Source organism: Pyxicephalus adspersus, chromosome 3, assembly GCF_032062135.1.
Source record: "Pyxicephalus adspersus chromosome 3, UCB_Pads_2.0, whole genome shotgun sequence".
NCBI classification, from domain to species: Eukaryota; Metazoa; Chordata; class Amphibia; order Anura; family Pyxicephalidae; genus Pyxicephalus; species Pyxicephalus adspersus.
Window position 1 is genome coordinate 108,633,740 of NC_092860.1, and position 24,956 is coordinate 108,658,695.

General features: G+C 36.8%; 1 protein-coding gene across 4 annotated transcripts in view; it reads right to left on the reverse strand.

Annotated features, from left to right (window-relative positions):
• Positions 1-12,307: 12,307 nt before the first annotated feature.
• The window catches only part of PDGFC (platelet derived growth factor C), a 149,574-nt gene continuing 136,925 nt past the window's right edge, over positions 12,308-24,956 (reverse strand). For all 4 annotated transcript variants that reach the window (XM_072405965.1, XM_072405964.1, XM_072405966.1 and 1 more), the window contains 3 exons: positions 19,394-19,601; positions 15,168-15,385; positions 12,308-13,707 (listed from right to left, as the gene is read on the reverse strand). In XM_072405965.1, the coding sequence (XP_072262066.1) occupies positions 13,591-13,707; positions 15,168-15,385; positions 19,394-19,601 (543 nt within the window). In that variant the 3' untranslated portion in view covers positions 12,308-13,590. The remainder of the gene's footprint in view (positions 13,708-15,167; positions 15,386-19,393; positions 19,602-24,956) is intronic.

The window sequence follows — 24,956 nt, forward strand, 5'->3', positions numbered from 1 at the left end:
AGAACAGTAAATCAAACAAATACACTCCAACGGTAATTCAACCTAGCTTAATGATACCTCAAGCACTGGTGACTGGGAGCAGATTGGCTATAACGTTCCAGCAGCCAATGGCAGAGTCAGGAGCTGATCAGCCTCTAGAATCCCTTTCACCTGTGCACAGCCTAACAATGGATGCTGGGGATGCCATAAAATACCCAGCATCCATTGAACAGCTAAAGGGAAGCAGTGGCTGCTTCTCTTTCTCTATACTCTGTGCTGGAGCAAGTGACATTGCTGGGCAAAATAGGCTGTGAGGGATACTGCCGTGGAGCACAGCAAGGAATCGCCAGCCTGATAAGCATTTCCTAACAGCCATCATTTTCTGTCGTCTTCCTTCTTCTTTTTACATCAACTGATCTCACACTGCGCATATGCAGGGAAGAGTGACCAGCTTTCCTCAAAATGTAAAAATAAAATGTGGTTACACATGGTTAGCCACCCTTTTATTATGTAAAAAATTGATGATAGGTCTGTTTTAAGGGATGAGTGGCTTTATTTTCCTATACAGCTGCAGTAGGGGGCTAGCCCAGTCATTGCCCTGATTTAGAAGCTCCTGGGGTGCTGAAGACATGGGATGAATAAGAGGGAGTGTACAATGCAAAGGAGTATATTGTATGCTTTCTTCTGCTGTTACCATTACCCATACATGAAGCACAAGGTGGAAAACTATTTTCGCTAAGATACTAGGATATGGTATGGAGGGTGAATAGACAGAATGTTTCAGGAAAGTGCTTTTTAAGTGCTTTTTTAATGTTATTCTTTTAATTTTTATACTTACCCCTCCTTAATATTGTTATTTGCACTAAATATAGAACTGTGTATGTATAGCTACTAGAGGGATCTTTGCATTCCAGAAACACAGGGAGTACATGGTTGTTGTAGTGAGTCAGCTGATTTATAGACAAGCAAGGTAGGAAGAATGTGGCAGACAAGGAGGCGGACAGGGTATGGCTGGTGGACTCCACTAAATTTGAATTGTATGATTTGCTTTCTTGGATAGACCTATGGGAGTTTTGTTGGTTCATTATAATGGCAACAATATGGGACATTAAATTGGTTTTTATGAGTTTGCAAACCATTCTGAGCGTGATCATTGCATTTATGTAGTGCCAACATATTACGCAGTGCTTGTAGCAGATCAAGTCCAAAGTCACTAACTGTCCCTCAAAGCTGCAAGCTAATTTTCCTAACATAGTCATATGTTGTTACCCACAGTCTAAGGGTAATTTTTTTTTTTGAGCAACAAAATGTGCATTAATTCATGTGTGTTAACGTACCAGTATAGTGTGAGCCCAGCCTAAACTAAGGCATAGTACCTGAACTATTACCCTTTAATCACCTGAGTGTTATGTGTTTTAAGGTAAGAGTCTGATCTATACATAACTTGATTCCCAGAGTTTCACATATTTCATATTTCTCAGTGAAATGGTGTGCTAAGCAGTGTGTGAAAGGGAATGTGATACCTTGGTACTGTATTCACAGCTGCAGGTTCTTCCCACATGTCAGCAATCTCAATCAAGATCAAAGGCTTAGCCACTATGGATGTCTGCAGATGGGATATAATAAATGTGTTGCAGACAATGTCTTTCTGTTGATAGGAACTTCCTAGCAGGTAAATGGATAATAAATGATTACTGGGTCTGTTGCTGAATTCCTGAATAGATAGTAATCAATATATTATTGGTTCTCACACTTTCACCCTGTCTTCATGGTAATTAGGGCCCATGTGCAGCCATTAGACTGAACAACAGAGATCAAAGGCAAATATACTTAGAATGGACCTGTGTAAAATTTTGTACAGTAAGGAATCAGAGTACATTCTGCTGACTATAGTTAAAGTCCATCTGTGGACATAAGCCAAACTTACCCACCCCTCCATCATACCCTTCCATACCACCCCATTTAACCCATCTCACATAATCAAAAGAAGGATACATGCACATTATTCCACTCCTTCCTGTCCACCAGTCCACTGCTGAAGAGGTGCCAACGCTGAAGTTTTCTGGCCTGACTCCTTTCCTAGCATTGTCTTCTGGTCCATTCAGAAAAAGACTTTGTCACAGACAGGCAATAGCAATTATCCGCTTCAGGCATTCAGTGACCTGCACACTTATGGAAAAACCCCAACAATAAGTAAACATAGGAAGACAGAAGACTGTGCTGCCATGTCACATGACCAAGGTTGCTTGTGATCATATAGGGGGGGGGGGGGGGGGTCTCCAAAAAGTTTCTGCACTTTTTGTCAACTCAAGAATTTCAAAAACAAAATATATAAGTCACCTTGCAATGCATTTTTCCCAGCGTTGTACCAACTTTTTAATGCCGCCAGCAAAAAATGTTTTGGTAGAGAGCGTAACCACTGATGCACAGCTGCTTTCACATCATCATTTCACAAAACAGGTTCAGGGTTTTTTCTTCATTTTTCATAGTCTTTGCTGTGGCTGGATGTCCGGAGCCCTTTGCATCCATTACACTAGTACAAGCATTCTCGAACATTTGTATATTGATCACTCTTTGAGATAGAACTTTACCTCCATACTGAGCACACATGCAGAGATGAAGTTGTGCACCTAGGGCATCTTCTGCCCACAAAGTGTATGGCAGAATGCTGTTCTTCTTTGGTGCAATTTATACATTTTGGGGCCATCTTTACCACCATGTGACAACTCTTATATTAAACTGCAAGGTCAGCCAGCTTGCCAGACAGACTAGTCATATGACACCCTCAGAAACAACCAGTTACTACTCCTCCTGAACTGACCGCACAACAAATCTGTAAAGGTGCAGAAACTTTTTGAAGACTCCGTATATGTATTTATTTATACCAGTGGTTAGCTAAAAGGGGTGGAAAGAAGAGATTATCATTAGCATGAAAATATAGTTTAAATGGTGAACATAATCACAGAACTGAGAAAAACTGAAATTAGGGCAAATAGAAAAACACTCAATAATCCAAGTGTATGCCACCAGCATATAGATTTAAGTATACAGTATGTAGCTAAAAACTGTCTTCTTGCTTCCTTTTCTGCTTTGCAGAGTTTAGACAGACAGCAAGAAGGTCAGCAGTACCTGCTCAGATTAGGTTCTACTTCATTGTCAGAGTTTTAGGATTAACAATGGAACATGCTTACAGAAGGCAAGACTACACAGATGATGTTATCAGTATACTGCTGAACATTCAGTACCCTGGGATCCGGAAGGTGACATAGCTGTGTGCCTCAATGGTAACAGAAACAGATTACAGATGTTATACTGTAATAGAAATAAACTTTTTAAAAAACAATATAATCTGTAACATAACAAAACCATAATATCAGGTATTTTATGGAAGATTTGTTTATGACTCTATTTTCCTGCAGTCTGAACTGTATATGAATTAAAAGCAAATTTTACCTAGTGTGTGTTAGTAGATGTGCTTTATGGTCTGAAAATAAATATATATTTTTTGCTATACATACAACATACACTAAAATCAATAACCAACAAAAAGGCAACTTGGCAGCTAAATATATTAATTCAGCAACTTTTTTTGTGTTGCTCTTTACAGTTGTTTCTTCAGCCAAATACCTGTCTGAGCACCTGTCATTTGTAAGATGTTTTTTATGCATCATGTAAAGTAAGGGTTACTAGATTTGTATAATTTAGGTATAACTGTTTAACAAAAACTTACTCTAACACCATTTCTCTTGCCTTCTTCAGCAATTTGTTAAATACAGTTTCCAAGTCCAAATTATGGCAACCCTCTATTCATACTGCCCTAGCAGGGGCTCAGTGATGTTACAATGTGCAGCTCATATAGTATTCATAGCAGCTCATAGAGTATTTGCTGGCCCATCTATAGGTTTAATAGACAAGAGATTAATGAAAGTTGTCAATGGTGGAAGAAAGCTTAAGAAAGTGCAAGAAATGAATCACATTGAAATTTCAAAAACAAGGTTTTGGAAATCAGAAGCTAGAAAGACAAGCTCATGTCTTATAAAATAATTACTTTAACTGTCTAATGGGTAGATCTGGTGGCTAAGTAGCTAGCACACAACACACACATTTTCCAGCTTGGAAGTCTTAGAATTGAATCTCACACAGGGCACACTGATTTACACTCACACCCCAAAACATACTAATAGGTTAATTGTCTTCTCCCAAAAGCAAATGGGATCAAGGCAGCAACCCCTTATTCCTCTTCCAAAAAAAGCATGACAGGAAGATCCCCCTCCATTCAAGAGATATTGGCCCTGATTTATTAAAGATCTCCAAGGCTGGGGAGGATACATTTTCATTGGTGAAGCTGAGCGATCCAGCAAACCTGGAATGGATTTCTTAAAAGCCATTTGCTATTTGTTAGCAAGTGTTTTCAATCCTTGACCAGATCCATTCCAGGTTGCTGGATCAACCAGCTTCACTGATAAAAGTGTATCTACTCCAGCCTTGGAGAGCTTTAATAAATCAGACACATAGACTTTAATTATGCTTGCAGATTCAGCTACAATTAGCTTGGTTAACACAAAAATCATACCAGAGATCCAAACCCTGTAACTGGAGATTGGATACTCCCACATTTAACCACTACAAAATGACATATTTTGCAGTCATCAGTTAAAATAAAAATCCTAAATGTAAAGAGAAACCTGTAGCTCTCCCCAAAATCAAGCAACGAAAATTAAATGTTTCTATCATCTGGTTGCAAGATCTCTCATGAATATGGAATCTGCATACTTTCCTGTTGGCTATACAAGGTGGTGACAACACCAATGTAATTGTAAAAGAAAACTTCTAGCATATATGGAAATTCTGATTTGAGCTAGAGCCGATCGATTGCAGACTCACATCTGCCTGTCATAAAGCTGTCATTAAATTTGCAAACATGCTGATGGTAACTATCATCAAAATCAATTTTAAAGAAACATTCTAGATATTATGAAGTTATTCTCAAGTCTCACAAATGCTAAATACTAACACATTATAATGCACATATTAAGAACAGAAAGCTGTAAGAAACTTTATGATCATCTACATATCCCAGAAGAACATGCACAGGAAGCTCTCAAAAGTTATAGCGCACAGAGATTAGAAATACTTAATTATTGCTGTTATGTGAAAAATAAAATTGGAATCATTGAGGTGATTCAACTATTAAACCTCTCTTGAATTAATTCACAGGAGACACTTCTCTTCTTCAGCTATTCACCTAACATATATAATGAATAGTCTCTAAATACTAGGGAAGGATACAACCCAAAATCTGACAAATGTAGAATTTTCATTGCATAAAAATTAAATAGATTGTTTTAACAAGCCCTCACATTAAATAGAAATTTTTTATCCAATGGCCAACACAGGGATGAAATCAGAGCAAAGTGCTATATTCAAGATTTAAATACATGAACCTTTTTTATTGTTAAAATCTTTATAATTTTGTTCAGTCCGTGATGGGCCTTTGGCACCCTTGCCAGAAAAGTAACCAGAGCACTGACTTATTTCCTTGCTCCAGTAAAAAGATCCAGTCATATCTGAAAAAGCAAAACCTCTGGAAGTGTCACTTATTCTTGTGTATTTTACATGATGGGTCAGTGTTCTAGAGGCAAGAGTAATAGGAAAGTACTGACATTTTGGAAATCTTTCCCGTATTGGAAATCTTTCCCTTTCAGGCCTATAGTGGACTCTATTGTTATAGTACCTCAGCATATAGCTACCTGTTCCAGTGTGTATGATTGGAGCAGGTAGACACAACCTGAGAGTTTTCTGCAGCAAAGACTATTATTCTGGTGCTCCGGTAAATTTAGGACAGTTCCTTAGACTTCTCATCTGCTCATTTTGGTCTTCAATTAATTAACTATAGTGCTGATGATCTGCTACCTAACAAGGCCCCTTCAATGGATTGCTAAAAGGAAGGATAAAAAAAAACAAGGACATATCCATAAGAATAAAAGCAAATACATTTTCTTATAGATTTTTAAAAGAATATTTAACAGAAGTATATATTTACAAAACTGCAAGACATAAAAGGTTTAGTTGATTAAAATGTGTGCCTACTTTATGTTTCTTTTCTAATAGAACAATGAACAGGAAAATTTTGTTTATGGTGCAGATACACAGTGACAAAAATCAATTAGGCAAGCACTATAAAGAAGAAACTTAATACTCAGACAGCAATTACAAAGCAGACACACTCTAAGATTTAACTAAGCCATCTGGATTGTGTTGACTCCTATAGCATGACGAAAGTGGCAAATGAAATATAATTCTTCCATGCTGATATCACAATTTTTCTTCCAGTCTTTGAACAGCTGGGGCTTCAAATTTAAAAACATTAAGCTGGTTTCACACTGTACAGATGTTTTGTGTAAAGACTTGACATATCTAATATTGATTCTTTTAACATTACAGGGCAGAAATTACAGATTTTTTTATGATGCCAATCACCAACAAAATCTAAAAAGTCATTTCAGTGTGGCTGATAACAATAATAATTATAGTTGGAATTTTTAACAACAATTTACATTTTTCCATTCTGTCCTAAAACAGCATATAATGTAATGTTGCTCCAATAAGAAAATACTTTTGTAGTTATTTGAATGTTTAGAATAGGGTTACTAATTTGTTTTTATGTAGATACATGTATGCAGATCCCTTAAGTTAAATATATATTAAACATAAATCATAGCAGGAAAATCAATCCCAATTATACAGTATACTGAAATTTAAATATAAATATTTGACATGTATTTATTTATTAAGATAGTGAAAAAAAATGTGGAAATATATATATATATATATATATATATATATATATATATATATATATTATTTGGAGGCTTGGGCTGCTCCCTGCTACTTTTTTAATTTTTAGATGTAAGAGTGCTTACATATTGCCAGGTGTTGTATGCTTACATATTCCACTTCTCTTTGCATCCCCTAAACTCAACCAATTACATGACCAAGCACAGGGAATGGACAGTAAAGCATGTTTTCGCACAAGATGTAAGGAACTTTGACCCTCATATTCTTAATTAGTCTAATGTGTAAATTATGTGTAAAAGCTTTGGTAAAAACTTTGGTAAAACATTTTAAATACCATAGACTCCTAAGATTCTTTTTTAAAAAGTCACATCATGGTGAATGGTATATTACACAGATGCCTTCTCCAAATACATTTCTGTCTAGACAACTGAGTACAAGGATGAATAAATAAATAATAAATTGTGGAAAGTTCTAAGCTCTATATTCCCGCCATGGAATCACACTCTTCCTGAATTACCCATAATGTAAAAAAAAAAACAGTAAAAATTAAAATCACACAGGTGCTTAGTACAAAAATTTTTTCTACAAACTACTTGCAATATCAGTTTTTGGAGTATTTCCCCCCTGAAAGGGGGATTAGCATCGTTATGGAGATAATGTGATTCTTCTGCTATCTATTACAATGCCCATTTATTTCTGCCTACAATTAATGACTTATTATTTGCAGGAGGCAAATTATAGAATCCCTTGATGCTATACACAGCAGGCTACCAGTGGAGACCCTGGAAACGTAATACTGCACTATAAACTTCTAATGAGACTGAATATTGGAAGCACAAAGCATAACAAATTGAAAAAAACTAACAGACATAGCCAATACCAGGTAATAAACCACTAGACTTGGTCACCCACTGAAAACAATTGGTAGCAAACATAAATAATGCAGTAAAAATTAAAAAAGGTGTAAAATAAAATGATAAAACAAAATGTAAAATGTAAAAATGTACCATGACTTACAGTTTGCAGTTGGTTAAGGTCCTGTAAAATCATAAAATTAAAAAGTAGTCAAATGTTTTCTGGATTGCTAAACTTGCTATATACCCAATAAATGCTGATTGGCAAACACCAATAATCTTTTTTAATGTAAACTTTATATCAAAGCAGCCAGTTTCTGCAACATGAATCCAATGCGCGAACACATTTGAGGTAAGAGACATTCAGCTGCAGTAATATTTCTGAAAAACATTGAATATTTTAATATAATATAGGCTTTGTTGATGGAGGAAAGAATGGTTTGTGGCACATAAAATGTATAATTTGTTTGCACATTTAGAGTTGTTTCTATATACCCTGTTTTGTATTAGATTATATAAAATAAATGAAAAATCAATAGGGAGAGTCAGTGGCTTTGGGAATATCCATGGCTTTTGTAAAGACCATGGAACTTTAGAGCAGGGATATCATACCAAGGATCCCTGAAAGGTATAAAAAATTATTGAGTTAGTTCTGCATGATCCTGGAAATGATGAAATATAGAAGGTTTAAATTGTAAGAAACGGTACACTTCCCTCCACATACTTTTATATCTGCAGAACCTTTGGCAAGTGTGTTGCATATACCTAAATACTTACTCCATTAACTCCAAGAACCCTGCCAGAGTTCATGAATACCTTAAATTATTTGACATGTTCAATCAGTTCAACTCAGGCTGACTTGTTTGATACTATTGCTGGCTGCCAATTATAAATCAATTGCTCATACTATCACACACACAAGAAAAGTGCAGTGAAGATATGTGTATGTGCCAATTTAAACAGAAATCAATCAAGAAGTTTCAGTAACCCTTAAGATACTTTGGAGCTTTATCATGCTATCATTGGAGATTTATCAAGCTGACCTTTCAAGGTTCCTTCAATTTTCCACCTAATATTGATCACTGTATGCTCATTGAATTTCGAGATTAGAAAATGATGTATGGTTGATTCAATGAAGCATGAATGGATTTCTCAATTGAATGGGTAAATCAAACTGTGTATGGCCAGCTTTAGGCACTGTGCAGACCTGAATTCTGAGACAGAATTCCAGAAAGTGCTATCTACCACTGTGAAACTGCTGTTACTGGCGGTTACCATGTGTTCAAATAGTTTTTTTCTTTTTTTGGCAGTTAAACTCAGATACACTGAAAAGATCATAAACTTTTAATAACACTGCATTGAAAAATCACTTACTTAGCATTTATTTATGTCATCTAGCCTTAACAAAACTGAAATCCTTCAAAGTAAGTAATACATATTGCAAAATAAATATCTTTATTATATATCCATTTTATTCTACTGTATTTAAAAGAAAAGAAAAAACTCACAGAATCTATCCGGTTAAAGTATATTCTATGTTGGTTTATCTTATTGTAGTGACACCCCGTTTTATTCTTGCCCTTTCATTCTGCACTGTGTGTTTGTTGAACACATTTTTTTTTAATTAAAATAAAAATAATTGCCAAAAGTCAAAATGATCTACCAAAAAAAAAAAAGCTAAACATATATATATATATATATATATATACGGAGATGACACAGAAGTGACTGAAGCTAATGAGACATTGAATGAAAGAACATTGCACAGACATTGCACTACAAGACTATAGCGACAGGAAAGCTACAGTTCGCCTGTCATAGGAGAATAATGTGCTGCAAAAGAAAAAGAACTGTCAATCTGTACAAAGGTATCTCGCTAATTGAACCCTGACATCGAGCCTGAAATGACTTGGCCGCCCAGCACTGCTTACCTCAGACTGCCCTCCCGCCCCACTCCCCAAGAGCCTTGGATGCAAGGTTCCTGGTGTAGTCTGATAAAAGACATCCCCAGCATCCCTATAGACGTACGGCAGGGAGGGGTAAGGCAGGGCTCCGCGATTGACTCACGTTGCCTTTGCGATCCATCAGTAGATCACGATCGATTGGTATCAGTGATGGTATTACGAACCCCACTTTAGCATTACACATCCTTGTTCATTTGGCGCCCTTTATTGGACTGCCCTGTGTTAGAATTTTGGCTGTATTACAGTGTTTGTTGTAAGATTTCCTCTCACATTCTGTGCATGAGATGTCTGTACATATAATAGGGATTGTAATCATCACTGGAACAGAGATGACTGGAACAAATTAAAATGTGGTCCAAAGTTTTTGGATGCTATAAAAATGTGTATTTATTGCCAGGGTTCCCATTGGAGAGATTTGATTGGAGAGGAGAAATCTATCCAATACCCGGCAGAGCCTTTAAGCTATCCTCACTCCATCCAAACCAAAACAAAACGTTTTTGGTGTATGTAAACCCATCTACACTCCTGTAGCTCCATCTCCTTGTCCTCTACCCTGCATGATCAAGTCTTTAGGCAGAGCTAAGCTGCAGCTAGTACTTTTTTGTTTATATAAACTTTATTCATGACTTATTTTTCCACATATCTTTGGATTTACTAATACTTTCAAAAACTTTGAAACACTTGAGACATGTATGGTGTTGCCATTGCTAAACTCTATCTGAAATGCTATAAACAGGGATGCAGTGAAACTAAAGTAAACACAGAAATTCTGCACTGCATACTGATCTGGTCTATTGGTATAGTAGGCACGGGACCCTTTAGATCAGCAGGACAGTGTGGCTATTGGCGTTTTTTTTAGTGGGAGAGCTCCACAATAGCGTCCAGTTTTTTTCAGGGGATAAGTAGGTGGGTACAGACAAATATGCACATCAGGGCACACAAGATTCATACAACTTTCACCCAGGATTTACAAATTTTTTGATAAAGAAAGACCTAAACCCTTTTTGTACTTGCCTGTCCCCGGCTCCTATCTCCCGTTTCATTGTTAGTACCTGTCATTTGCAACCCTTATTTAATGTGCAGTGCTGCATATTATATCGGCTATATATATATATATATATATATATATACATACTGTTTAATATGAATAATGATAATAATCTTCCGCTCCTTGGTTCGATGTTCAGCCAACACCTACGCAAGTTTTTTTCAGTCCCGGCAGCCACAAGGGAAACTGGGATGTGCCAGGTATCCCTGCACCAACATTCAGCTGCACACTTGACACGTTCAGACCTTACATTTGACAAAAGCGATGATGATCAGGCAGGTAAGAATGCAGAAGTACAGCCCCTGTCCCTTTCTGCAATAAAGCCCTACCTGATCCAAAATTTTTAGAATAGAAGTTAGAACATTATTTTTAAACCACATAAAGGTTTTATTAAGACTGATGTTTTGTAACTTGTAAGCGGCTGCAACATAATATGTATTTTAACATCCCATCATGCACTGTAGCACACTTTGCAGTTTAGTGACATGAATAAAAGCTAATATTTAAAATACAATTTCTGTTGGGTGGCAAAAAAATCTTAACTTACATTTAAGTATGTACAGGTAGAAATTTGAAATTGTAAAAAAAGAAAATTGTTGATTTAGAAGCAGTCCACCACAAATGTGGCCTTTTAAAGGTAGAAACCTTTGATATAGATAATATAAATAAGTCACATTTAGCTGAACTGTTCTGTAATTTGTAGATTTGATGTTTAACTGCTGTGAATTGTCTTCAGTTTTACAGAACAATTCCAGTTGAAAAATGACCAACTACCGGTAAGCAATAAATCCTTTCTTTAAGAAGATACCTCCCCATGCATTCTCGGAAGTACACATAATGGGGTCAGTTTACTGTAATAACATAACATGCAGGAATAAAATATGATAGAATAGTGAGAAATATAGATCTTCAACAACCCTCTTTGCAGCATATCACTTGCTATCATAACTCTTTTATCTGAATCAAAATTACTTTTTAAAATATCTGAATAGTTATATTTTTGAAAGCGGAAGCCTCTAATACACATGAGCAGGAAGGGGGTCTGTTTTGTAGTAGCAGCTTTTAATAAATATGACAAAAGATTTAAAGCGTTCAGTGGGGCTCTTTGCTAATTACCCAAATTTTCTTTTGTAAAAAAATAAAATACTACACACTACAAGGAGTTTGATCAATCAACACTTCTATATATGTTTGAGAGCAATTTAAATCAGTATTTGGCCTGTAATATCTACCCAACCATTCTGTATATCTACAGTATCTGTAAGGGAAAGCATACCACAACAACTAATCATTCATATCATATTCAAATCGATAACTAATAAAAGTTGAAAAAAACAGACTTTATAAAAAATGTTCTATATAGTTTAACATACTTTTTATTTTAGTAGTCACAGGACCACAATAAGCCCCTGAGAAAGACCAGGGTGTGTAGTCTTGGCTGTAGTATTTGGCCACTGCTTGTGACATGAGTTAATGATTTCTATTTAGCTTCAATGACATATTCTGACAATAGGACAGCACACTATACTCTACAGACACTGCTGTTCCCACAAGTGATATAAACCACAATTTGCATTGAAAGGAAGCTAGGTTGGGTGTAGGACACAGGCAGGATCAACAAGTATTTTATCATGATTATTTAAAAAATTCAGACAGCCGTAGTATTAGTTGGAAGAAATGCAAAGAAGAGAATTTTTATTTTAAATTTACATACACCTTAACTTTGTTGTGAAAAGTTAAACTTATGATATGTATACGTGAGTGAGCGTGATGCCATTTTCCACTGTATTTTCATTCTTGAGCATGTTTCAAAGGAAACAATAACTATTCGCCTTTGTTGATAACTCAACAGTGACAACTACTCATTTTGGTAAATAAAAATTGTGTTACTGTATGTTAAGAAACAAATAAGTGTTATTACAAACCAAATGTGATTCACATTCAAGCGTACGGTCTCATTCTTCTTGACATAAACTGTATAGGGTTAATAGCACAAACTGTTGAGTAGCAGCACTGTACCACATATTTGTTCAATCTGTAATTTATTCTTCAAATTTAACAACCCAGATTTGTGTACTTCCCTGTTTAGCACCATATACAAATAACCAGCTTTTGCAGTTCAACCAAAACTCAACTGGGCTTTACAAAATAAGATACAAGAGAAAGAATTACACAAATTCATCTAAGCTTTAAAAAAGACAGTATTTTAAATACCCTATGTAAAAAGAGATAATTAACACAAATTAAAAAAAAAAAAAAGATAATTGATATAATGTTAAAAGTATATAAAATGTACAAAAGTAACTGAATGAAAAATAAAATACAACAACAAAAAGCCTCTTGTTGGATTATGGCAACTGTCTACATCAGTTGTGATTATTGAAGATATTGGTCCGTGCATATCGTAGAAACAAATGATAGGTCATGCACAAGGCTTTAAATGGAAATCCTCTCTTTCTTAGTCATGCTTACAAAATCTGGGTGGAACAGTTCCTACCGCAGCAGCATACAAATATGCTTATATCATGCAAACCATTTTCATTGGGATTTCAAAGCTGAATATAGCTCCAAAATGATGTTATGCAGTACTGTGGTTAGGCCCATAGCAGATCTCCATTCAGTCTGTCCCGTAGACATCTGTGATGATGACTTTCCTTTCCTAATGCAGGGGTTCATCCGTGTACAGTAACATTTAAGGGCGGCGAGAATACACTGACTAATACCCTTTCAATGATGTGGTGTCTGGGCTTAACACCAACCAAACATTAAGGCAAAGGGTTTTTTTTCCCCAACGTCTCCTTTCATCATCATGTCAAATTGCTGTAGATCTGCAATACAGGCAGCCGTAAATAGACTACCATGTTTACAGAGTTAAGGTAAGCTATCCCCTTGAGGAAACAGCAATAAATTTTATGTGCTTTAAATATTGATTCGTTTATCCTTCAGATTATCCTTCTGTGTTTCCTTTGCACAGACAAGTGCACTCTTCATGGTGCTCCAAAGCCACATCTGTGAAAGATTTCTGAAGGGATTTTGAACCAGTCCTTTGCCTGAGCTGTAGAACCTACAGTTAAAGATAAAAACACAGAATTACTCAGACTGCAAAATTGCATATGCGCTGGCTGGAGTTTACAAAAGGTGTGCTGACTATAGACTTACGGCTCATTCACATATAAATGATGCAGTGATGCAAAGTGCACATGTTACTGCACCATACATCATATACATGTGGTGTGAGGCACCCCAACACACATAGACAGCACACTGCAATGCACTTAATCAACTGTCTATGCCTCATGGTGTGATGCAATACCAAATATTTATTATACAGAATAGAACATTTATATATGTGTACATGTATACACTCTATGTATCATATTTCCAATACAGTTAAAATGCAAAAATATAAAAAAATATTCCCTTTTTCCCAGTTCGAGCAGTTATTTTTTATTTCTACTATAAGTTACTAATTTTATTCTTTTTTTACTTTCTTTCATTATGACACTGATTTATTAACAACATTGCTATTTTTTAATTTGCATATATGTTTTTGCTCTAACATTCATTCCTAATTAAAAAAAATGGAATCACACAAAATCTGCTATTATAAGTGAACAAAATAACGAGTCCAATGAAGACAAGGAAAAGAAAGGGCTACTTATGGATACCAAGAAGTTAATTAGGAGCTAGAAAACAAAATAAACAATATTCTGTGAGATCGAAATTTGCCGGACAGATATCCAAAAGATTGTTTTTAAGCTTCATTCCAAGAATACAATAAAACCTACAGAACCAGCTGGTGGAGTTTCCCAGCCAGGCAAAAAGAAGGCATTTAGGGACTAAACTTGCATGACGCAGAAGAAATTAAAATTAAAGACAGTCACTCGTCTAGCACCTGCAGGAAATGGACTAGTATCCTAAAATTTCTTATGTGCTGTTTTATGCAAATTACACTCATCAATCAGTCTACAGGTTGACATTCAAAAATCCGGCCATCGATAATCTGGTTCCTTCAGAATTTCGGCATAGATTTCAGAGTGCATTTTCAAATTTACACTGTTTTCTGGAGGCGCCATTTATGTTTTGATGGCGCTGTACTCCACAATCAGCTGTTGGGTCTTGCTTGCACGTGCTTTCCTGCTCATTCCATTTATTGGCTGCTGTATAGCCCCATTATGTATTCAGCATCCATTTAAAGGACTGTACAGGTAGTCATTGTCTGTTAAATATATACAGCATATAAAACTATAAAAAATATTTTGAAATTTTTGAATGTTAACCTGTACTGGGGAACAGTATAAATGTTATGGCAGAGCCTGGAATTAGCTTTAAAGACCTAAAAATTCAATCACCCCAAAAGTTCATATTTTTTCATGCAAGGATGCTATGGAGTAAAACTGTCTGCACTAATAGAAAACATCAGTAATCAAGTGTGTGGATGCACAGAATGCGTATGAAGGAAGGTGGTCCAAGGTACTGACTCCAATAAAAACATTTTTATTTCATATAACCCTTTTCACATACCTCATGATACTTCTTTGTGACTTTAGTTGGTGCGCACTGGCATTCATTGCAGCTGTAGTTGCAGCAAGCACAATTTCCACCACATCTTTTAACCAGGAGGCAACTTGGCCAAAATATGGCATCCGTTCGTTTCAGTTCTTCCCGTAGAGACACTGAAAAGTTACGTGGCGTGCAACTGTACAAACGTACCTCCTCTCTCATAATGCTCAGATCACTTCCTGGGGAATAAAGAACAACATTACAAAACACTACTTCCTAAAAAGAATACATTAAAATATGGCCACATAAAGGTTTCCTAGATGGGGCATTGTACAATGTTTCATACATATACTCATAGGAAAGTGAGTATGCGCCAACAATTACAGTTTTCATGTTTACAGCAAGTATAATTTACAGTAGGCGCTCAGGGTATAAAATTTGTTCACTTGTTAAGAGGCTGCAGTGAGCCACCTTTTAGTGTGATAGGCCAGATTGCAGATCAAGGAGTACTGACCTATATGTATTGGCACTACTTTACTGTGAAAAAAAAATTATACCAACACTAGTTACATTTTTAAGTTACCAACCTTCTGAAATGTTTCTGCATATTCTCCTGCTACTCTGTTTATTTATTAGAATTCTCAGCAAATGTCTAATACTTTTGGGTATAAGAGAGCATTTGACCATCCCCTAGGATGCAATGCTCTGACCAATCCCTGGGCCTGAACGCTTCCTGATGAGGTGGAAGAAGTTAACGTTCAACACCATCTAACAGTGCTTATACAGCAAGGGTGTCCAACCTACTTCCCACGAGCCACATCTGGCCCTCTGCTCATTCCTTCTCTCTTTCTCTGCTTGTTATTTTGCAGGTGGTCTTCCATGGCAATGAACATTAGGGTACTGTCAATTCACTCTGTGCTGTGGTGCTCCAAATATATACTTGCTTGTTCACAATACATCAAGACTGTGTTCAGACTGGCAGTGAGGTTGTGGTGCGGTTACCCCCTCCTCATTTTATAGAACCCTGCCTAGGGGAAGATGCTCAGTACTGCTCACTGCCACCTAGAGTCAAATCTGCAGATGCTGCGTTGTGATGGACTGAGCAGCTGGTGGGGCGCCTGTTACACATAGCTGAACACTTACCTTCTGTGACCCTCAATTTCTCTTGAACAGAGGGATGTTGGCAACTGGAAATGTAGGAGCCAGTAGGAAATGCCTTTTGCCCCCCCCCCCCAATAAAATGTTATGCCCATCATATAATGTTACCCTGTCACAAATAGCTGTCACTTTACGCTCTATGAACCCCAATTGATCTGTTAGAAAAGAGAAATTTAACTGCAAGTGCAGAACTCATCACTACGGTACAATCACAGGATACAAAAAAGTATACCTGTCATACCGTGCTACCCTATCACACATAGCTGGCCACTTACCTTCTGTAAACCCCAATGTCACGGTCCCTTCCGTGACGGAAGTTTGAGGATCTGTCAGACAAGCTGCATGCGAGATTATCTGACAGCCTCTTTGCTTTTTCTTGTTTCTGTGTTGTTGTTTGTAATGACCACTCCCCTTGCATCAGGTGCAGCTGCTGGTCATTACTGCTCTTCCATTTAGTCTTGCCTCACACTTCATGCTGTGCGGTTAATATTCACTGCTGGATTGTTGAGCCATCCTGTGTTCCTGTTGATATCTGCTAATAGGATAAGTTGCTTTACTTTTGGTGTTTTGTGTTATTTAGTTGTTTACTAGGCCTCAGGGAGACACTGGGTCCTTCATAGGGGAAGGAACCAGCAGTCTCAAGCCAGACACTACTGCCAGGGCTGTGCAGGGCTAGTAGGGCCTAGGTTCCGGTGTATGAGCATTCCCACCATCAGGGGATGCTCATACGGTTAGGAGTTAGGGCTAGATTAGGGTGTCTGCAAGGGGTGACCATTCCCTTTTCCTTAGTCATTTGAGGCCTAGTAGTTAATAAACCTTTCTGTTACCCTCCCCTCCCTGTTAACCGTGACACCCAATTTCTCAGAAACAGAGAAATGTAGGGACCTGAACAAGTAGTAGTAAGAACATGTACCCCTTTGCTATCTGTCACATGAATTGCATTTCTCTGGAAGAATCCATAGCAGAGATTTTGGGGTACAAAAAAGTTTAGCAGTCCCTGGATGCAATGTATGGTGTAGTTTCTGTTCTTTGGTACAGGAGTGGTGAGCGGGGAGCAATATATGACCGGCCAGCACTGTATGATAGATTTAGTTTTGTATCTTTCACGAACAAAATATAAGAGTAAAAAAATGAGCATCAAATGGTCACTGCAGAAATGATTGATTTGTCATTTCTTTTATTTGGTGCTTTTAGCACCTTTGGTTCTTTTATTTAATTAAGCAGTAAATGTATATGGAGATATGGGGATTTTCCATATCTGCATATTTATGCAACTTAAAAAAATAGACATTTAAAAAAACAAAGTTTTTATTTCAAGGCACTGCTTCTAGAAAACTAAAATATGATGAATGCCATGAATGACCCCCATTCTAATATTAATTGACAGATGCTTAGCTGTCTTGCATATTGAATGGCTTGAACACTTTTTAAATCACTGACCATGGGAAAAAATGTTGAAGATCAAGAGATTCTGAACTCTAACTTTACTTGCTTATCACTGGTAAATAGGCTTTTTACTGATTAGCGACTGGGATTGCAGTGACACCAGGGAAAGTCAGGAAACTAGCCTCAAATGAGGTCATAAATGGCAGATCCTATATTCCTGTAAGTAACGAGTTTCCATTGAAACATAAAACAAATTTAAGTGCTTGTGTTGCTATAAAACTGTTAGCCCCAATTCAAACCTTTGCAATTCACCCTCTTCTCACTCGGGCTCCATTTTTTTTGTTTTTACTTTTTTAAAGGGACCACAACCCAAAGCAAGAAGAAATTTACCTGTCACCCAGTACCCAAACCTGGAGTCCTGTACAACCACCCATCTTTTTAACACAAAACATCCAGCCCCTACCATAGCAACCTCTGATACCTTTATATAACATAAAAAAAAATTGCAAAATTCATCAAACTGTAAAACACATGTATCTCTAAAAGCAAAATTTTCACAAATTCCCCCGTCGTCATCTTTTTTTGCTGCCATGTCCCACTGTAAAGATTTTGCCTCACGTCCTTCACAGAGACAGCGATAGTAATCTCTACAAATGGGAAGTCCTTTTTTAAATACTGGAACATTTCTCATTTTCTATTCTGGTGATGTGCAATTTGGGATCTCTCATCTCATCGTTTTTGGTCATTGGAACACACAGGAATCTCCCTATTGGGGTTGCAGTAAAAATGATGACCGGGTATGTATCCCCTTCACACATTTAGCAAAATCTTGATGGCACCAATATTGAAATTAAAGAGTAGGAACTGGCTGCCTAATTTGGGTGCTATTCAATGTGCAAGCATGGTAAGTAGTTTATTTATATGTCAGGAGCAGGAGGGGGGTCCCTAGTCAGACCAGCGGACCATTTCCCCTGTACTGATCACAGGCAGTGGACGGGGTTGTCTCTCTGAATACAGCCCACCCACACTGCCATCACAGGCTCATACCTGTGGGGGTCTGGTATTATGATGTCATTTTGGGGGAAGTGTCTTCCCCTTTGAGTGACAGAGGCAGGGGTGTGGTGTGGCAACTACACCCCTGGGTCAGAAACTAAGGGAAGTGGGTAGTTTAAATTTTGGTATTCATGTATTTGAATAATAAAAAAGGTGATACTATTTTTACTTGAATTTTTCTTTTTAGGATGAGCTTTCCTGACCTTTGATCTCTTCTTCAAGTCATGCAGTACTGATATATAAAGGTTTAAAAAATGTGGTAATATTCTACATTTAAAAATCAAAATAAAGGAAAAAACCTGACAAATTAATTAAGCAGATAAAGAGGTAAAATCTATATTTAGATAGCAAAGGCTAAACACACTGTGCAGATTTCCATATATACAGTAGTAATACATTATCTGGGGTAACATACCCAGAGCACAAATGACTAACATATGTTACTATGGATATAAATAATAAATCAAATAAATAATGTTACATAGTTATCACCTCCTGCAGTCAATAAATGTCTGGAATTAGACACAGTGGGGCCTGGATGAAAAAATCAGATGTAAATTGTATCTTTACAAATTGACTGTACACTAATGATGAAATTTATTTCAAATGCATTCTGCAATTTGTCATTCTGTGCAACATGCTAAACATACCTCGGGATTTTCTGCCATGGTGATAGGATTTCCCAAGTAATTGCCATGATGGTCTGTACAATTCCTCTATGTCCAACTGCCACCGATCTGGCTCAAGATATCTTATTACTTCTTCAACAGTTCCAAAATGGGAGACTGTTGTGCTAAGAACATCTAGTGGCAGTGCTGATGGGGGGAGCACTGAGGGGATGACCAGTTCTGCTTGTTGCTACAAAAAAAAAGATAGTTTTGTTTTATATATTATTACCAGACATGAGAAGAATTAATAATATTTGTACTGAATATTTACTAAAAGTGCCTTTTATATAGGTTACCTCATCAAGCATAAGCGGGCCTAACAAGCATAGCAGTGAATACCCTAGGATTAAAGTCTAGCCAATAAGATATCAAATTTTAGCAGCAAATAGCAATGAGCTAGGACACAAGCTTCGCCACTGAAAAAAATCTCTTACATGTTACTTCATCTATAAGTATTTCAAGAATTCATAGTGCAGCCTCCTTGGTTTACAGTATCGGACATGGTACCTACCATTGTTTACCTTCTTACTTCTCACCCTGATCCATCTGGCAACACCTATATTATAAGCTTCCATATATTTACAAGCATTCTTTTTTCTCTTCTTTTCTACTTTACTTTGTAGGCTGCTCAATACTTTATCATATGGTGGTCCTATTTTGACTTTAGCTACAGTATTATTATTAACTAATATATTTTATAGACCAGTGTTTCTCAATCTTTTTAACATGTGGGAGCCCCTTGAAATAACTTTCAGGTCTACATGGAAGCCCTGCTATAATTACTATAGCTATAAACTCAAAGTACAATAATGTAGTGGTCAGTAGGAAGAATACTTTCTATAGTACTGACCATTGGGAAGGCTGCCACTCTTATAGATAGCCAAAAAGATCATTGGTATCAGTTACACAGACCTGAGAGATCAAAACTGCTAAATACTCAAGGAACCCCTAGCAACCTCTGGAGGAACCATGATTGAGAAAGATGGGTATAGACTAATGTGGCCCCTCAAACAATTTGGCTCTCGGTAGCTGCTTCTTCTGCCCTTATTTCGTAATATAGCCTTCCGAGTAGTATAATAGTTTACATAATGTATTTTGTTAATCATTGTAACAAATAGAAGCTTGCAAGGTCCAAAATAAAGGCACATATTCATCAAAAACTAAATGTTTATGAAGGCCCTATAAAACATTTTTAAAGTAGTTAAAATATATATATATATAAAATCATTTTACAAAACAAAACATTTATACTACAAGAGAATCAACCTTTTTATATAGAAACAACTACATACAGATAATATAATTTAGTTTATAAACATAATGTTCCAGTGAATATTACTTTAACTGATGGGAGTACTAAAGCAAGTAAGGCAAATGTCAGCTGAAGCATCCAAAAAGAATAAAGTATGTTGGCAGATTTATCATAAAGCCATGCTTTGAATAGCAAAGGGGATTTTATAGAATCAGCTATAAACTTAATGGCAGCTACTATGTAACTCTGGTATGGTAAGGTGATGGAACAGAGGGGGAAAGTGATGGATCCAAGCCAATATTATGAAATTCAGTTTGCCTCCATTCCATGAATTGTCATTTCCAGGCCTTCTTCTCATTTATTAAATAAATTACATTTCCAGGAACTACTTCAATAAATGCCTGGATGTAAAAAGTGTAAAAACTTCTAAGAGGTTGACTGCAGTTTTATTTTAGTAAATATTGTTCTAGGGAGATGCCATATAAGAATATTTTGTTCTTTAGTTTTTAGTTATCCTTTAACAACAAACTAGAATCAACCAGATCTCTCGGCATGGAAAGACGGAGGGTGATCCTGCAGTCACTAATAACATGGGCGATAAAAGCAACACAAATAATGCCAAGGCTAAGTACACAGAATGCACTTTAGGACCTTGACTATAAAAACTAGATTAAGGGCTTATGCCGACAGGCTTTGGCTTGTGATAAAAGCATCTGTTTGGCATCAGTTTGAGACATTTCGGAAATACTTTAGATGAATAAACAGGTGCATTTGACCTGCTTTAAAAGAGTTTAGCATTCCCATAGGCTTGTATGGGAATGCAAAACCCACTTGAGGCAAACAAAAGCCTGTTGACACCCTCTGATTATGACAACACACAGCACAGTAACCCATAGGAACCACAGCATTAAATTTCAGTTCAATGTGGCTAGATAATGGATTGGAATATCAGATTGGTTGCCATATGTTACTTTGCATGTACTATAGCTATTGCATGCAGCTCTGCCTTATTAAGCAGAATGTGTACTTGTTTTTAACTTTGTTTTACATCAAAACATGTAGCTATCCCTACTTTAATATACCAGTATTCAAACTTAACATATAAAAAAGAAAGTTAGTTCTTTCCAATATTTCTTCTAATTCAATAGTTTATATTTTCAAGTACTATTTTTTAAGTACAGAATGACGTTTGCTATTTTTAAGAACCAATTAGAATTTAGGTATTACAAGATAAATTTTGACTTGTTTCAAGTAGCTTGTATTTCAGAACCATACTTAAAGTCACCCTACCACTAACACACTCAACGGGTGATTACGCTCATTTCTCACCTGTTTCTTTAGAGGAGCAATGTTGCCACCCTTGGACAGTAGCATCATTATCTTGTACAGTGGGTATTGTGAAATGGGCTAGTGGACTTAGGTTTAAACTTTACAAAGTAATCAATACATTTAAGACATTACTAGTAAGCAGGTACAACAATAAGTGTTTTTCCTTTATGGGCTAAATATTTTAAATAAATATATAAATAAAATATATAATATATGAATAAAAGTTTGCCATTTAAACACCCCTGTAAATGGTTTGCACTCACTCTCTAACTTCAAACTTTTCCTAAACAATAAAGTTTATTCTGTTTAGGGAAAGTTAAAAAACACATTAACAGGTAATACAACTATGTTTGGGGGTTTGGGGGGGGGGGGTTTATTGCTGTGTCTTATATGTCATTATTTTATTTTGCACATTACCCGGCTTTAAGAGTCATTTATTAAATATGGTTGATTATGTGAACCAGCCTTATCAGCTTCCTTAAAAGAAAGAGATACAATGTAAGGCTCTATGAAATCCAATAACTCTGCAGATGGAAAAAAGAACATGTGCTTTTTAAATGTTGTGCTCATTTGGATAATATAATAGGGAGCTGAGAAACATGGTCAAAAAAAGGTTCAAACTAATATAGCTGTGGTATTTGGCCCAAGCACTAACATATGGTATGGAAAGTTGGCCTATCAGAAACTTGAGAACTGGAAAATCAATGCTTCTAAACTAAGGTGCTCATGAAAATAGTGAGCATTCCTGGGAATGAAAAAAAAAGATCAGATCATTCAATGGTCAGGGAAATAAAGCCAGACCGCTCACTGGAAAAATTTAGAAAAATTACAGCTTTAATATTCTGGCCAAATATTGAATAATAAATAAATATTAAGTGAATGCGGAATTAAAAAAATCCTTTATTTCAAAAGGCTGAGTTCAAAGGATGTTGATGACAGAGGATAAAACAATGAATGTAAGGTTACAAGAGCTCAGAAAAACAGCCTGCCATGCCAAGGTCTACAAGGTCACACAGAGTTGGACTCGACTTACAGGAAAAAGGCACAGGTGAAATATGTCACTCTGTCAAAGTCTTTACATCTTTTGATACCATTGGCCACATGTACATTTCAGTGAAAACAGTAAACCCTCATCACAACACTATCACAAGTGCATCTGCGCCTCTACGCTGAAAGACACAGGAGACTAAACTGAACAACAGTGGAGTTGGCAGTCAGTTGACATCCAGCTGCTGCTTTTTGGCCTTCTTTGGTGCAGCCTAAAATGGTCAGCTGTGTTTTTACCAACTGAATGTATAATTATCCATCACAACAACCAACCAAAAATGAAGCCCTACAAATCCTAGTTTATAACCATACCCATTATTCTATTTTTTCTAACACAATTGGGGACAAATAATTACTTACTTTATTTGATGAGCTTGGATTTTTGTTTTCAAACTTTATTTTTTTTAGCAACCAGGTAAGCATATAAAAATCGTGGTACGGGTATCATAACAGAAACATCGAATCATAAACAAAAAGGTACTTATTTAACCAAAGAGACAACCCACTAGTAGTGCAAACACCAGTTACTGCAACATTTTTAAACTATATATATATATATATATATATATATATATATATATATATATATATATATATATATATATATATATATATATATAATTTAAAGTTCTATATATATATAGAACATAGAACAAGGTAAAGGGAACACCCGAAAGTGGGGGGGCGGGGGGAAGGAGAAAGAGGGGGGATCGGGGGAAAAAAAGGGAATAGCATTACATCATAAACTGGTAAGCATCATGCAGGAACAAAACCACTTTTAGCATTAATTTTTTAAAAGGAACCTTGCCAAATAAGAGTCATCTTCAATTGGATACACTCAGGGTATAACAACAGGAAACCCAATAAGGCAGTTTCATAAATACTTCCCATTGGCAACGAAGAGTAAATAACATACGAACACACTTCGAGGGACAGGTATGGCATAGCAATCTCCACTTCCAAAGGGAGATGCTCATCACTATAACCGTTGCTGTATACCAATCAGCTAGAACCATAGGAAAAGTGGAGACACCATACGGACAAGTTGGTCCTCATTCGGTCTTGTATTGAGCCCCTGGCAGGACTTGACTTCTGTCGGTAAGTGTTTCGAGGTCTCATTCGCCTCAAGGTGAAGGTAAGAATATCCATCGGGAAAGTCAGCCAGTCTGGAACCTCCACTGGGGGATCTGAAGAAAATCAAATAAAGCTGGTAACCGGCAGGTGAAAAGGTTAGCCCCATTTATAGGTTGCTTGTGCTGAGCGGATGGAATCCAATAGTGGGTGTAGAATACACCTCATCCTTAAGGTATGGCTCAAAAGATCCGGCAAAATTTGTATTTGGGCCCCATCAAAATCAATCGGACGGAGCCTCATAACCTCCTCCTTAAGGTTATAAAACTGGATCCTGATCAACACATCCCTAGGGACCTCCTGGGGTAGCATGTGCTCCACTCACCCTATAAACTCTATCCACCTCTATAGCCGTATTTGGAGGGTGATCTATGGACAAATTCAGGATCGCAGTGACCGTTGCCCTTAGATCAGGACCTTCTGTCACCTCCGAAATGCCCCGGATCCGCACATTATTCCTACGGTTCCTATTTTCGTTGTCTTCAGTGCGCAAGAAAAGTGAGGTAAGTTGAGCTTGCATATGGGATGAAGTCCGATACCCATGTCAATTGACACTATTTGTTGGAGTATCTGTGTTGCCCGGGGAAGAACTTACTTGTTCCTGTCTTTCATCTGGAGGGACACGCTGCGGTGCCATCTTGGCTCCGGCGGAGGCTTTAGGGGAATCTGTTGTTGAGGCAAAGAACCGCCTCAGATTTTTTATCCTCACCGACCGTGGAGTCTTTTGGCGCTGGGACATAGGAGAGAAATGGGTGTCAGGCTTCTGTAGAGTGACCAGGCTGCAAA